We start from the raw sequence: 15,264 nt of genomic DNA, 5'->3' as shown, positions 1-15,264 counted from the left end.
CAAAAGTCAGTTGCTTTCCAACATACCAGTAATGAACAGGTGGCATTTGAAATTAAAAACAGAGTACTGGGTGCACCTGGGTGGCTCAGTCAGGTAAGTGCCTGCCGTGGGCTCAGGTCATGATCCCAGGGTCCCAGGATTGAGCCCGGCATCAGGCTCCCCACGAGACGAGTGAGGAGTCTGCTTCTCCCTCTGACCCTCCCCTCTCTCATGCTCTCTTTCTCACTCTCTGTCTCTCTCAAGTAAATAAAACCTTAACAACAACAAAATCAAGAATACTGTTTATATAATGAAATCCTTAGGTATAAATCTAACAAAATATGTATAAGATCTAGATGCAGAAAACTACAAACCTAATGAATAAAATCAAAGAAATGGGGAGATTTTCCACATTTAAGGATAGAAAGACTCAACATTGTCAAGGTGTCAGTTCTTCCCATCTTGATCTATAAATTCATTACAATCCCAGCAAGTTATTTTGTGGATATCAACAAACAGTAAAGTTTATAAGGAAAGGCGATAGACATGCTGCACGCCCCTGCAGCATGAGGCACTGCTCTGGATGGACCAGCTCTGCACCCTTTCTTAGCGACATGGCCCACATCTGCTGAGAGCACCTTTACTGTCCACAGCAGGTCATAATCCCTCCTGTCCCACCCACACTGGGCTCCAGTCTAGGGCGGGCAATAAAAGTGGTCTCCCTCTTGCTCCTGGAAAAAAAAAAAAGGCAATAGACTCTGATTAGCCAACACCTTACTGAAGGAATGGGACAGAGTGAAGGACCAATACTACCCAACATCAAGACTTATTAGAATATAGCTACAGTAATCAAGACTGTGTGGTATTTTTTTTTAAAGATTTATTTATTTATTCATGATAGAGAGACAGAGAGAGGCAGAGTCACAGGCAGAGGGAGAAGCAGGCTCTGTGCCGGGAGCCCGACGCCGGACTCGATCCCGGGACTCCAGGATCGCGCCCTGGGCTAAAGGCAGGCACTAAACCACTGAGCCACCCAGGGATCCCCGACTGTATGGTATTGGTAAAAAGAATAGTTAGTTAAATCAGTGAAACAGAATAGAGCTCAGAAATAGGCCCCCATAAATATAGTCAGTTGATTTTTAATAAAGGAAGAGCAAAGGAGATAGAGTGGAGCAAAGAGAGTCTTTTCAACAAACGGTGCTGGAACAACTAGACATCCATGTGCAAAAAGAAAACCCTATCTGGACATAAACCTTACAGCCTTGAGAAAAAGTAACTCAAAATGGATCACAAGCCTAAACGTAAAGTGAAAAACTATAAAACTCCTAGTAAGATAAAACAGGAGAAGACATAGATGACTGTGGGTATGGAGATGACTCTTTAGATAAAACACCAGTGGCACAGTCAATAAAAGAAATACTAGATAAACTGGGCTTTATTAAAATTGGAAACTTGTGTGTTGTGGAAGACGGCGTCAAGAGAATAAGAAGACAAGGCAGAACCTGAAAGAAAACATTTACAAAAGACATATCTGCTAGAATAGTAATATACAATGAACTCTTAAAACTCCACAATAAGGGTGCCTGGGTGGCTCAGTCTGTTCAGTGTTGCCTGCAGCTCAGGTCCTGGGATTGAGCCCCATGTCTGGCTCCCTGCTCAGGAGGAGTCTGCTTCTCCCTCTCCCTCTGCAGCTCCCCTTGCTTGTGTTCTCTGTCAAATAAATAAAATCTTAAAAAAAAAAAACCCACAACAATAAGAAAACAAACAACCCAATTAAAAAATGGGCCAAACACCTTACCAGACACCTCACCAAAGAATGCCCTACCCGAGTGGCTTGGTCAGCTAAGCATCCAACTCTTGGTCTCAGCTCAGGTGTTGATCTCAGGGCCATGAGCTGAAGCCCCTAGTTGGGCTCCACACTGGGCATGGAGCCTACTTAAAACAAAACAAAACTGTGGCATCCCCCAAATCAGTCCACGTGTGCCTGCTAAGGGCCTGAGTGACAGTGGGTTGGGGGCAAAGAACATGAGCACCTGAGTCCTGCCTCGCTGCTGACAAGACTTTGGCATCCATTTGCTCCAGTATAATGGAAGCAACAATACCTAGTTGCAGGGTGGGTGTGAGAAGTCACGATTAGAGACGGTGTTTGCAGTCCATCACATGGGTGCTGACACAGCTGCCCGACCGGTAGCCAGTATTAGTAGCAATGCTGGTAATGACAATGGAAATAGAGGAAAAATGGAAGAGAAAAAAGAACTGAGTTTTTGTATCCACTTGTGATATTTCAGTACTTTAAAAAATTAGTAAGTCACACACCCAGGAAGGGGGCTACTGTAAAAAAAAAAAAAAAACAGAATGACAAGTGTTGGCGAGGATATGGAGACACTGGAGGTCTCGTGCACTGTTGGTGGGTGTGTAAATCGGTGCAGCTGCTGTGGTAAACAGTCTGGAGCTTCCTCAAAATATGAAAAGTAGAACACTGAAAGATCCAGCAAGCTTACTTCTGAGTACGTCCCCAGAAGAACTACAGGCAGGGTCTTGAGGAGGTATCTGCACCCCCGGGTCCATGCGGCATCATTCACAGTAGCCAAGGGGCGGGAGTGAGCCAAGTACGCGTGGCAGGTGAACACTGTACAAGATGCCGCTGTACATCCAGTGAGTGTTTGGCCTTGAAAGGGGACTTGTGCTACCATATGGATGAGCTCTGAGGACATCATCAGAGTGAAATAAGCCTGTCACCAAAAGGCCCGTACTGAACCCTTCTACTTCTGTGGGGTACCGAGAGTAGTCTGGCCCCTAGAAACAGAAAGGTGGTGGTGAGCCGCCAGGGGAAGGGGCCAAGGGACCAGCTGTTCTGTGGGTGCCAGATTCTAGATTTGCAAGGTGAGGGGGTCCTAGAGATCCAGTGCACAATGGTGTGCACTGCTTACCGTGACTCCACTGTGCACTTAAAAATGGTTAAAGTAGTAAGTCCAGGGGTTTTTTTCACCATAATAAAAAAGTTAATAAACCATTTCAGTCAGCACTAGGTTGCCTGGGCGGTGCACAGACACAGTCAGATGGACTTTCCTCCAGCCCGGCAGCCACCATGTGTCATGCACAGGGCCTTGTGCGCCGCCACATGTGTGTCACTCGTCTCTTTTTCCCTCCCAGTAATGCCATTGGTCCCCTGGTGGCTTTGTGGCTGATTTACGAGCAAGGCGCAGTCCTGCAAGAGGCAGTTACCCCTGTCTGGCTGCTGTTTTATGGAGGAGTTGGCATCTGTACAGGCCTGTGGGTCTGGGGCAGAAGAGTGATCCAGACCATGGGCAAGGACCTCACGCCCATCACGCCTTCCAGGTAAGCTGAGGGCTGGCAGGATGGCAGGGCCACCGTCCTGTCTGAGGCCCCAGGCCGAGGTCCCAGTGAGGCAAGGGCTCAGCACCGTGGTCGCCCCCGATGCACCGCACACCCCCTCCATCCATGGGGGCAGGTCAGGGAGAGAGTGCGAGGTGGGGAGAGCAGGAGGGAGAGCCTTTGGGGAGCAGGAGGGAAGGGGAAGAGAAGCCCCAGGCCTGGCCCAGGCCAGGCTCCCCTCCGGTGTCACCCCTTGGGAGGGGGAGGCCATGGGGATGCACACTGCCTTGTGCCCAGGGTCTTCATTTCCTGAAAGTTCCCTGCCACGCCAGCTTCACGTGCAGGATCGAAGCAGCTCAGAGCCCCGGAGGGCACCCCCACACACAATCGCTCCGTGTGTGACCCTCATACACTAGGGGTTAAGGACACACACACAGGACAACTTGGAGAATACAGTGAAACTTGGAACTACCTGTCCTAAGAAGTCTTTTCCCCTTTGAAACCCACTGTAATGAAAGACTCTTTTTAAGATTGATTTGAAGAAAAATGAGCTGAGAACAAAATTCCCTTTTTTGCAATAAGTACACATTGAAAAAAAATGGGAGGACATTTTTTTTTTCTCTACTGCTTTAGAAATGACTAATTTAGCATTTTGTACACAGCAGGGATTTCTGACCTAGTTACTACAGTGTGTGTTTTTTGAAAACCTATAAGAAAAAGGTGGCTTTTTAGGGCTGTAAACAGTATACTGCACAGTTTTAGTGTGAATTGTTGCCCTGATGCAGCAGTTCCTTTTCTGTTAATGTCATCTGGCCCAGTCAGCAGCCAACAGTCATCCCAAAGAATGTTCTGGTGAGACTCTGGCCCTGGGGTGTCAGTGGGGCTGATACAGAGAGTGCCTGTGACTGTGACGTGTCTCTTGTGCCCCTCCCACAGCGGCTTCACCATCGAGCTGGCCTCTGCCTTCACAGTTGTGATCGCCTCCAACGTCGGGCTTCCCGTCAGCACCACGCACTGCAAGGTAGGTGTGTCCGTCGGGCTGCTGGGGCTGGTACACAGTCGCCCAGCAGATCTGAGAAGAGCTGGAGGTGCCTGGTGTAGGGTTGGTTGTGTAAATGCAGGATGGAATTCCTTAGAATGGGGAGTGTTGGAGCTGCAAGGAACTCAAAATATTAAGGAAGAGGAAATGGTCTTGGTACCATTTCTGGGCTTTATCTGGGGTCACCCAGGAAGGAGCCAGGACTAGAACTCAGGTCTGCCCAGTATCTGGAGAGAATGGTCATACATACCCAGTGGGCCTCCTACATACAAAAATATTCACTAACTTCAACAAAGCAAAAGGCACTTCCAGATTTTCCCTAGGTTCATTTGTTCATGTCATTCGTACCTGCTCTGTGTGAGGCACTATGGTAGATACTGCAGTGACCTAGACAGAGACAGCCATCTGCATTCGCACACAGTTTAAAAATGCCAACCAATTTTATTATATTATTATAATAAACAATGTTTATTATAAACAAATACCATGAAATGTGAAAGGCTTGGTGCTTCAAATATTAAAATGTCAGGTTGTGTTTATGGGGATATTTTAAGCGGGCCAGCTGACAAATCTGGAGCCTGTTGCATGGAGAATCAGCCTCATTGAAAAAAGGCTTTTTGTTTCCTTGTTTTTTCCTTTTTTGCTAACAGTGTATAGAAAATCCTCAATTTCCACAAATTTTCATTATGAAAATCACCAGCACTTACTGAGTGCTTGGGGTATGCCAAGCACTGTGTTTAGGGCTTCCTACATGTGCAATAAATACATCATTTAATCCCACAGCAACCCTATGAGATTGGTAGTCATTACCAATTTACAGATGAGAAAACTGAGGTCTCCCAAGTTAGGTCACTCTCCCAAGATCATGCATTTAGTGTATGCTCGAGCCAGGATTCAGACCTTGACCTCATGCTCTGTGCCTCCTAGTTGTCACAGTGATCTTGGTAATGGTGACCAAGCACAGCTAGGACATGTGGGGCGGGTGCTGTTTTAAGTGCCCTGTGAATATTAACTCGTTTAATCCTCCCAAGAACCTTTTGAGGTGAGTGCTAACATGACCTCAGTTTCACCAATGAGGAAACTGAAGACAAGTTAAGTGACGTCCCCAAGATCGAACAAGCAGGGAGGGGCCCAGACTGCGGTCCTGACCTGGCAGGTGGCCCCCACCGTGCTCTCCAGCAGCCTGCCCTGCGCACCTGTCAAGTACAAAGAAGGAAGGCAGGAAAAGTGTGGTGTGTGCTCCTCCCCTCCCACCACTGTGGCTGTTCTGATTTCAGTTATTGAAAAGTTAGTTGTAAGAAGCACATGTTCGATGAAATATCTCAAACAATACAAAACTCTGTGGAATAAAAAGTGATCATCTTCTGCCTTATTCGACATCAACTTCAATCCACTGGTGCATGGGAGCATAGAGGAAATGCCCCTTAAAAATATTTTTTTCTCCCAAAGAAATAGGCTTTGAACTTTTCTGCAGGTGTGAAGAGTCTTTGGGGCTGCTTTTAAATCAATGCTACTGTCTTTTTAATCATTAACCCTGCATGTCAGCAAGCCTAGTGAGGGCCACCTCTTTCACACCAGTCGAAAGATCTCTTGAAAAACCAAGTTTGGTTTCCCTGGACCGTTACCTATCAGCAGTCTAACCTGTATGAATGTATAAAGTGTTATAACTGACAATACTTCTCTTGCTAAAACACTAAACTTAAAAAAAAAAACACTAAACTTTATAATAAATTTATAGAAATAGATGAAAAGTATAATGAGCCCATAAAAACCTATACTCTCTGTTTTTATCTTTGTCATTCCCCCAATATTTATATTTATACTATAATGAGGAGATGCTCCTAAGGGATTTATATTCAGTTTGTCCAGGACCTTAATGAATAAATGCACATGTCATCATTATCCTAAAATATCTACATAAATCACATGATGGGTTTTGTTTCCTAAGAGCTGATGGTAAGTTGAGTTAGGATAGCTGGTTGGCACTTAAAATGAAGTCTCCTTGACACGAGACCACAGTTGATGTCAGCTGTCAAGTAGACAGGAGCCAGACCTCAACTTGGATCCTGACCAGTCTCACCACTGTCACCTGTCATGGACTGACGGACAAAGCGCAGAGCTAGGCGCCACAGTAGCTTGACTAAAGTCAGGATCTTAGCTCTCCAAACCTCACCACAGATGGGAGCCTGAAGCCCAGGTGGTGAGACGCTGAGAAGGGCTTGGGGCTGCCCTCAAGGGGAGTACCCGGCCTCCTGGGAGCACCTGGCCCCCCCACAGAACACCCGGCCTTCCAGGATCACCCGGCCTCCCCCAGAGTGTCTGGCCTCCCGGGATCACTTGGCTCCCCACCCCTGGGATCACCCCCACCCCCATCACCGGGCCTCCCACAGAGCACCCAACCTCCTGCAGCACCAGCTCAGCCCTCCCTGAGCCCCACGCAGCAGGTGCAGGGGGGAATATGAGCAATACGACGTGGCGCTAGGAACAAGGCTTGTGTGTGCAACACCGTGATTCTGGAAACATCCAGAGGGCGCTGACCTCCACGTAAAGTCTCAACTGAAAGCCGTTGTGTTTTCAGGAATAATCACACCACGTGTTGGATTTTTCCAGCTTCCTGCTTCCTCTCCTAGCTGCCTGTTAGGTTTTTTGCCTAGAGCCACCTTCTGCAGAAGGGGGGCAAACATTAAGAACTTGGCAGGAAAAAAGATGGAAACCATTGCTGAAAATAAGCTTTTGAATGTATCTGAGTGCATTTTAATTCATTCATGTTTTTTACTAAGTGTACTACATAGGTAAGAGCATAGTTTAAATTTTATTTTCCCCCTTTTAAAACATTTATAAACCTCCACAAAGTGATACAGATGTTAGTCGAATGTTTCATTTGGAAAAGGATAATTAGAAAAGTCTTATTATCCAGAAAAATGTAATAGTATAATATATTTCAGAAGGCACAGGTAAGACAAGTTTTGTTCTCTATAAATCTCTCGGTGTCATACCTTTCTGTATTTTACATCAGAGAGTTCAGTTCACTAGATATTTTCCTGGGACAGTACCCCAGGTTAAAGTTAAAAGCCTGGGCAGCCCCAGTGGCAGAGCGGTTTGGCGCCGCCTGAAGCCTGGGGTGTGATCCTGGAGACCCAGGATCAAGTCCCACATCGGGCTCCCTGCATGGAGCCTGTTTCTCCCTCTGTCTGTATCTCTGTCTCTCTTTCTCTGTGTCTATGAATAAATAAATAAAATCTTAAAAAAAAAATAAAATAAAATAAAATAAAGTTAAAAGCCTTAGTTAAAAAAAAAATAGAAACAACTCTTGAAAATAAAAGTATCCATAGATGTATGTTTCTGTACGTGTTCATTGCTCTTCCCTTTGGTGAGCCTTGATCAGCTTTGGTCTTCAGCCCTGGCTACAGCAGACAGTAGCCACTGTTGAACACATTTGTGAGCTTTTTTTTTATCTTTAAAGATTTTATTTATTTATTTGGCCGGTGGGGTGGGGGAGGGGGGATGTACAAGTGGGTGAAGGGGCAGAGGAAGAAGCAGACTGCCCACTGAACAGGGAACGGGACATGGGGCTCAATCCCAGGACCTGAGTTGAAGGCAAGCACTTAACCGACTCAGCTACCCAAGTGCTCCATTTGTGAGCTTTTTTTTTTTTTAAGATTTTATTTATTTATTCATAGGAGACAGAGAGAGAGAGAGAGAAAGAGAGAGAGAGAGAGAGAGAGAGAGAGAGGCAGAGACACAGGCAGAGGGAGAAGCAGGCTCCATGCAGGGAGCCCAATGTGGGACCCGATCCCAGGACTCCAGGATCACACCCTGGGCCAAAGGCAGGCACCAAACTGCTGAGCCACCCAGGACTCCCCCGCATTTGTGAGCTTTTTAACAGTGATTCAGAGTGGTGATGTTATCCAAAAATGGCTTAATTCCATGGGAAGGGTGGTTTGGGATTATTCTTTTCTGTGAATTACCCATATTGTTCATTTATATTGATGACATAAATGATTACTTAGCCAGCCTTTGGACAGGAATTGCTTTTAGGAAACACTACTGATTTTAACTTAATATTATAATTTCTAATTTAATTTTCTAATTCTTACTCTTTGGTTTCCCTGCTCCTCAATAATTCTGTTGCTCCTGGTGCCAGTGATGGCCTTAAGCTGGAAACACATTTGATGAAATTCAGCATGTATCTCTAAAACACTGCTAGAAATCTGTAAAGATGACCAAACCCACCATAAAAATACAGAACTATAGAGCTTGTCTGTCAGCAATAGCTAGCACAAAAATGTAATAAGAACAGGAACACCTCCAGAATTGCAGCAAAAAGATATTTTTGAATAATCCTAATAAATGTGAGTGGATATATGAAAAAAAGACACAAAACTTTGGAAAGAAGACTTGCAGATGAGACAAGCAAGCTAAATGGGAAAACTAAGTTTATTGGATGGGAAAACTAAATTTTATAAAGATAGGAGTTCCCTGCAGGGCACCTGCTAGCTCAGTCCGAAGAGCATGTGGCTCTTGATTTCAGGATCATGAATTCAAGCCCCACGTTGGCTGTACAGATTACTTAAAAATTTTTTTAAATAAAAAATAAAAATATATGTTCCCCGCAAACACAACCCCAACCAAATTTTTCTTCTAATTTTACAAAAGGAGACCAAAGTGAATTTGGTAGGTTAAATTAGCAAGAACATAAAGTGACCTAAAAACATAGTGAGGAAGGACTAACCTAACCAGAGAGAAAGTTGAAAGTACATGGAAGCAGGATAACAGTGTGGATGAGAACAGTTTGAGTTGGGGAAGATGACAAAGTTCTGAAGATGGACGGTGCTGATGGTTGCAAAACAATGTGAAAATATGCCACTCAGTTGTACACTTAAAGATGGCTAAAATGATAAATGTTATTTTATATGTATTTTATCACAATGAAAATATTTGATATTTGTATAAAAACAGTAGATAGTCCAGAGATAGAACCTACTATATAGAAGCATATAGTTTGATGATGTTGGGTAAATGATGTTGGGTAGCTGGCTGTCAATCTAGAAAAACAAAGTTGGAAACACAACTCTCAAAATATATATCTGATGGCGTAGATAGCATTTTGAAAACATTTTAAAATTTAGAATAAAACAGTCTTATTTTAGAAAATTTACAGTAAAATGGAATTAAATATTTATCAATATTCAAGGATAGATCACAAGACAAAAGTGCAGCATACTTTGTCGTATGGAATTAGAAACTTTGAAACAAAGCAAAATAGTGAATTAAGAAAATATTTGCATTAAATAAGAATTAATATTACCATTCAATAAAGACCCCACATAATTAAGGGGACACATTTAGATTCCAGTTGGTCAAAATACATGGAGAGATAATTTTATATACAGTAAAGTGTACAATTGGTGTACAATTGGAAAAATAAAAGTTCAGCCTAGGAGTAATTAGAGATGCACATTAAAGTAACAGTAACACGTTTTTGTTGATTGGTTAGCAAAACAGAACAATTTGCAGGATTATTACAGTGTGCTGAAATTCACAAATTATGAATGACCTTGTACATTTACAACTGTTTCTAAAACTGTTTGGCAATATGTAATAAGATCCTGTTGTTCCTCTAAGCGGCACTCCATCTGATACATGGCAGGGAATTGGCAAATTACCATTTTGCAACCATCGTAGTAAAGACAGGAATTGCTGAGTCTTTGGCAGAGGTGGGGAGGGAGGTTGAGGAGGAACAGGGTATTTTAATAGTATGAAAATGTTTCTTCATAGATTGTGACAGAAGGTTAAAAACTGAATTTGGGTAAAGGGTATATGGAGTTGTTACAACTTTCCTCCAAGTTTCAAATTATTTCAAAAATAATTTCCAAATGCACCCTTTAAGTTGTTGAATCACTCTATTGTACACCTAAAATTAATATACCCGTGTATGCTAACTATGTTGGAATTAAAATAATAAAAACTAAATAAATGCCCCCTTTAATAATCCATTTCAGGGAATATTATTTTTTAAGCCCAAATATAAGCTATATGAATGAATACATTGATCATGGAACCATTTTCAATAGAGAAAAATTGGAAGCAAATGAGAAGTGGTTGAATTAAGGTATATCCATCTAAAGGGCATGCTGCTTTTTGTGATAATCATAAAGACTGTGAACACTATGGGAGGGTGCCTGTAATATAATGTTAAATTTTTTTATATTTTATTTATTCATTCATGAGAGACAGAGAGAGAGAGAGGCAGGGACACAGGCAGAGGGAGAAGCACGCTCTATGCCGGGAGCCCGACGCAGGACTCGATCCCGGGACTCCAGGATCACACCCTGGGCTGAAGGCGGTACTAAACCGCTGAGCCACCCAGGCTGCCCTAATGTTAATTTTTTTAATAAAAGAAATAATGTGCTCTATTATTTACAAATAAAAGTATATTGATAAAGAAATACAAGAAAGGAATATGTAAATAGGACAATAAGTGTCTGGGGATCTGGATAATTGTCCATTCCTCCTAGTACATAAACTTGCTATATTATTATTCTAACTTTATGCTTTTTTAAAAAGCATTGAAAGAAAGGAAGAGGGAAGAGATAACATGGAAACTTGAGCGTGTCCTCCCTAAGGGAGTCCAGAACAACCAGAGGGGCACTAAAACCTGCTCCCGGGAGACAATGCTGCATAACAGCAGCTGGTGCCTGTGGACTTGACCGTGTTAGGGGACCAGCAGGAACCAGCTGATCCCTTAGGCAGCAGAAAAACCTCGGTTGTCTCTCATGCTGTAGGAACTGCTAAGCCAGATTATCAGGTTCAGACAGGGTACTGGTTAGCGCCAAAGACTCTTAATACAGTAATCACTTTGAAGGCCCCTCCTGCATGTTAGTTACTGTCCTGGATGTGTGTTGGCTTATCATGGCTTGGGTCGGCACAGATTAACTGCCTTTCAATATACTGCTGGTTTTGGTGTTGTAGTTTGCATCCATAAACAATCTAAAGTGTTGGATTTTGTTTTTTCTGGTGGTTAGACCTGGTTGCTCTTTGAACCTCATTGGCCACTGAGGACTCTGGAGTATTTGAAGATCCATAGAAACAAAGCCTGTTCTTTGGTCTGGGGATCTGGATATTAAAAATGCAGCCCACAGATAAGGCATTCTGTTGAACTCTGAGCCCCACCAGAGCCTAAGTGAGGCATGAGATGTTACAGGCATTATACTTTCTTACAATTTTCATTTTTAGGATAAAGTTGAGTCTTTTTTACTTTTTAAACTTTCAACAAACTGTAAAATTAATGGTGAATGTTTAGGAAAAGATTTGAATCAGTATTAACATTGTGATTTTCAAGTATCCATACCTGTCATTTAGTGACACATGACTTCAGATCCCACAATATTTGTGCTCCATTTTATTTTATTTTACTTTGCTTTTTACTTTTTTAATACACTTGACACTAGCAAAAGTACAAAGATGGCCAGGCAGTTTGAGAGAGAGGACAAAACAAGTTTAAAATCAAAAGGCCAGGGATGCCTGGGTGGCTTAGCGGTTGAGTGTCTGCCTTTGGCCCAGGGCATGATCCTGGAGTCCTGGGATCGAGTCCCACATCGGGCTCCCTGCATGGAGTCTGCTTCTCCCTCTGCCTGTGTCTTCGCCTCTCTCTGTGTTTCTCATGAATAAATAAATAAAATCTTAAAAAAAAAAAAAAATCAAGAGCCCACGGGCATCTGGGTGGCTCAGTCAGTTGAGCATCTGCTTTCAGCTCAGGTCATGATCCTGGGTCTGGCATCCAGCCCTACATCGGGTTCCCTGCTCAGCAGAATCTGCTTCTCCCTTTCCCTCTGCCACACCTGCCCCCACTTGTGCTCTCTCGCTGTCAAATAAGTAAATAAAATTTTAAAAAAAAAAAAAAGAAATCAAGAGGCCTGAGTTCTACTTTTCGGTCTGCTGTGATTTATAGGACCGGCTCATGTCCCTGAATCATCTCGGGATCTGTTTTACCCTCTGAAGAATGAATGATGTGGGTTGGATATTCTTAAGGTCTTCTCCAGCTCCAACATTTACGATGATGTTATAAGGGTACATTATTGTCGTTCCATCATGTAATTAAAGCAGTTTTATACATTGTGGTAAGCGGTATCCTCACTGTGGAATATTTAGAACAAGAACATTTAGTTTAGGGCAGCCCGGGTGGCTCAGTGGTTTAGCGCCGCCTTCAGCCCGGGGCCTGATCCTGGAGACCCTGGATCGAGTCCCACATTGGGCTCCCTGCATGGAGCCTGCTTCTCCCTCTGCCTGTGTCTCTGCCTCTCTCTCTCTGTGTCTCTCATGAATAAATAAATAAAAGCTTTAAAAAATTCAGTTTATAAGCCGTGGAGAGAAGAGAATCGTGTAATTGGCTGATGTTCCACTTAAATAGAGCAGAATATAGGTGGGAAGCCATATGGGAACTATATGTTGAGGAGAATAATCCTAAGGTACATAAAATACATAAAATCGAAATTATTTTAAAACTTTTTAACAAATTGAGGGGAAAGAATTGGTGACTTTATTAAACTCAGTTTCCTTCTGAGATCAGCCAGTTTACATTGGTTGAATATAGATCGTGTGTCTCACTTTTAAACTTGTGGCATCTGTTCTTACACTGCAATGTCTGTGCTCCCACAGGTGGGCTCAGTGGTGGCCGTGGGCTGGATCCGCTCCCGGAAGGCTGTGGACTGGCGCCTCTTCCGGAACATCTTCGTGGCCTGGTTTGTGACTGTGCCCGTGGCTGGGTTGTTCAGTGCTGCTATCATGGCTCTCCTCATGTACGGGATCCTTCCATACGTGTGATCTGTCATCTTCCACCCAGTGCACAAGGGGTAGTCTGGTGAGGGGATGAGTGGGTGGCATTGACACACGTCCTGCCCGTGCACGGGCTGCCTCCTCGCCAGCCTCTCTGTGTCCCTTTCATATGGTTCCAGGCCACACTGCTCACCTGCACTGTAGAGAGTCATCCTCCAGAGCTAACTTAACTACTGTACATAATGATGTGCATTAAACTGGTATTGTGGTGACATAACGTGGTGCAGTTACTTATATGTTAAATATATATGTATACATAGCATAGCTAGCATTATTTCAAACATACTCAAAATGGGAGTGGAGATGTATTGCCTAGAATTCAATATTCAACAAATCTTTGTACATAATGATTTCAGTGGCAAATCGTAAGAACCTTTTAAAAGGAGAGTATAGATTGGAAAGTGATACTTTTCCCATTGAACATACTAGAAGTGAGAATTGGGATGGATGGTGCCCATTTGGGAAGGTGTACGTCGTAGGTGTGCTCTTGAATAATATGTGGCAGGAGTTCACAAGTGCTTTCACTGAGGAATCTGTTCATAAACTGTGTATCGATTATGTAATATATCAGAATTGCTTCTGTAAATACTTAAAGCTATAATTTTTTAATGGCGTGCTTCCCTTACACTTTTTTGATCAGAGAATTTTTGGAAAGTACCAAAGAAGCAGGGGAATAGTTTGCCAGTATTATATTTTCATATCGTCTGTCTCCCCTTCTCATTAACCCTGCCGCTAATCTGTGCCACAGTGACACAGCCGGGTCCCTGAGCACCAGCACCTGGTCACAGCGTGTCCCACTCCGGGGCCCGTGCGCCATGCCGGACACCGGCGAGCCCTGTGTGGCCGTCCGTGGCCATCCGTGCAGAGGATGTACGTGCGTGACGTGTCATCAGGCACCACATATCAAGTCCAGTTTAAATTCTCACCCCTGTTCTCCCCCGGCAGCCTGAAGAACAGAATTCTTGTCTCAAACACTAAGGCGAGTGATGGGACAGTCTAGGAATTCAGGAGCAGGGAGAGTTGAAATATTAGACAATACACTGGATTTGAGGATTTCCTTGAGGCCTTTACTAAGCTGAACATCTTGATGCTCTACTGTAGTCCCATTGGATTCTTTTTTGATAGCGGGAGGAAGTATGACTAATGTTAGAGCCTGAAACTATGGAAATGCTGCTAAAATTTTTATATTGACAAACGTTTTCTTGGTACTTCATTGTGATTTTTCATTAATCAACCATATTAAATTTATAATAAAAAATGCCCCTTAAAAGTTTGCCTCTGAAGTATTTTTCTAAATATCTTTATCGTGGTTTGTTCAAGTTCCACAAAAATAAAAGCCACATAATTTGTTGACTTCGATTTTTCAAATAACTTGCTTATTTTTATATTCGATTTTTCAAATAACTTTCTTATTTTACCACTTTTACATGTTTGTTCACAGGATACACGTGAGCAAGAGAAGGAAGGCATGAGGGACACAGCCCAGCATCCTGAAATTCCCTGTTAGCACACACACTGATTCTTCCGCAAAGAACTCACAGGAGAGGGTTCGCCCTAGGATGGGATTTCTGTTAAAGGACGTATCCCACCCCAGTGCTCAGCCTTTCCCACCTGACTCTGAACCTGCCCCCTCGAGGGCAGTGGGGGGCCGTGGGTTCACATGTCCAGGACTAAGGGCCTAGCAGAAAAATGCACATCATCCTTCTTCGTGGCTCAAGCAGCCCCAAAGCACACACACACCTACTTGGAGCTTCAGAAGCAAACTTCCCCAGCCTCTGCGGCAGAGGGTGCAGCTTCCGTTTCCTTCTGGAGCCTGGAGGGTGACAGAATGAGGGATGACCAGGGATGAAAAGGTCTTCATCTCCACAAAGACATTTGCTCTCTCTGATTTTTAAAGTGGCATTCCCCACTTCTGATAAAACCATAGATTCAAAAGTTTGATTTTCTCCTAAATTTGTTATAAGAACAATGACAGTTGGGCAGCCCTAGTGGCTCAGCGGTTTAGCGCCGCCTTCAGCCAAGGGTGTGATCCTGCAGACCCAGGATCAGGTCCCACATCGGGCTCCCTGCAGGGA

General features: G+C 43.6%; 1 protein-coding gene across 11 annotated transcripts in view; it reads left to right on the top strand.

The window, feature by feature from the left end:
* Positions 1-14,459, top strand: part of SLC20A2 (solute carrier family 20 member 2) — a 102,208-nt gene extending 87,749 nt beyond the window's left edge. For all 11 annotated transcript variants that reach the window (XM_041752439.1, XM_041752436.1, XM_041752435.1 and 8 more), the window contains 3 exons: positions 3,133-3,318; positions 4,252-4,336; positions 13,013-14,459. In XM_041752439.1, the coding sequence (XP_041608373.1) occupies positions 3,133-3,318; positions 4,252-4,336; positions 13,013-13,177 (436 nt within the window). In that variant the 3' untranslated portion in view covers positions 13,178-14,459. The remainder of the gene's footprint in view (positions 1-3,132; positions 3,319-4,251; positions 4,337-13,012) is intronic.
* The last annotated feature ends 805 nt before the right edge of the window (positions 14,460-15,264 follow it).

The sequence above is a fragment of the Vulpes lagopus genome, chromosome 4 (assembly GCF_018345385.1).
Source record: "Vulpes lagopus strain Blue_001 chromosome 4, ASM1834538v1, whole genome shotgun sequence".
In the NCBI taxonomy this organism is placed as follows: Eukaryota; Metazoa; Chordata; class Mammalia; order Carnivora; family Canidae; genus Vulpes; species Vulpes lagopus.
The sequence above is the reverse complement of the archived record's forward strand: the minus strand, read 5'-3'. Positions and strand labels throughout refer to the sequence as shown.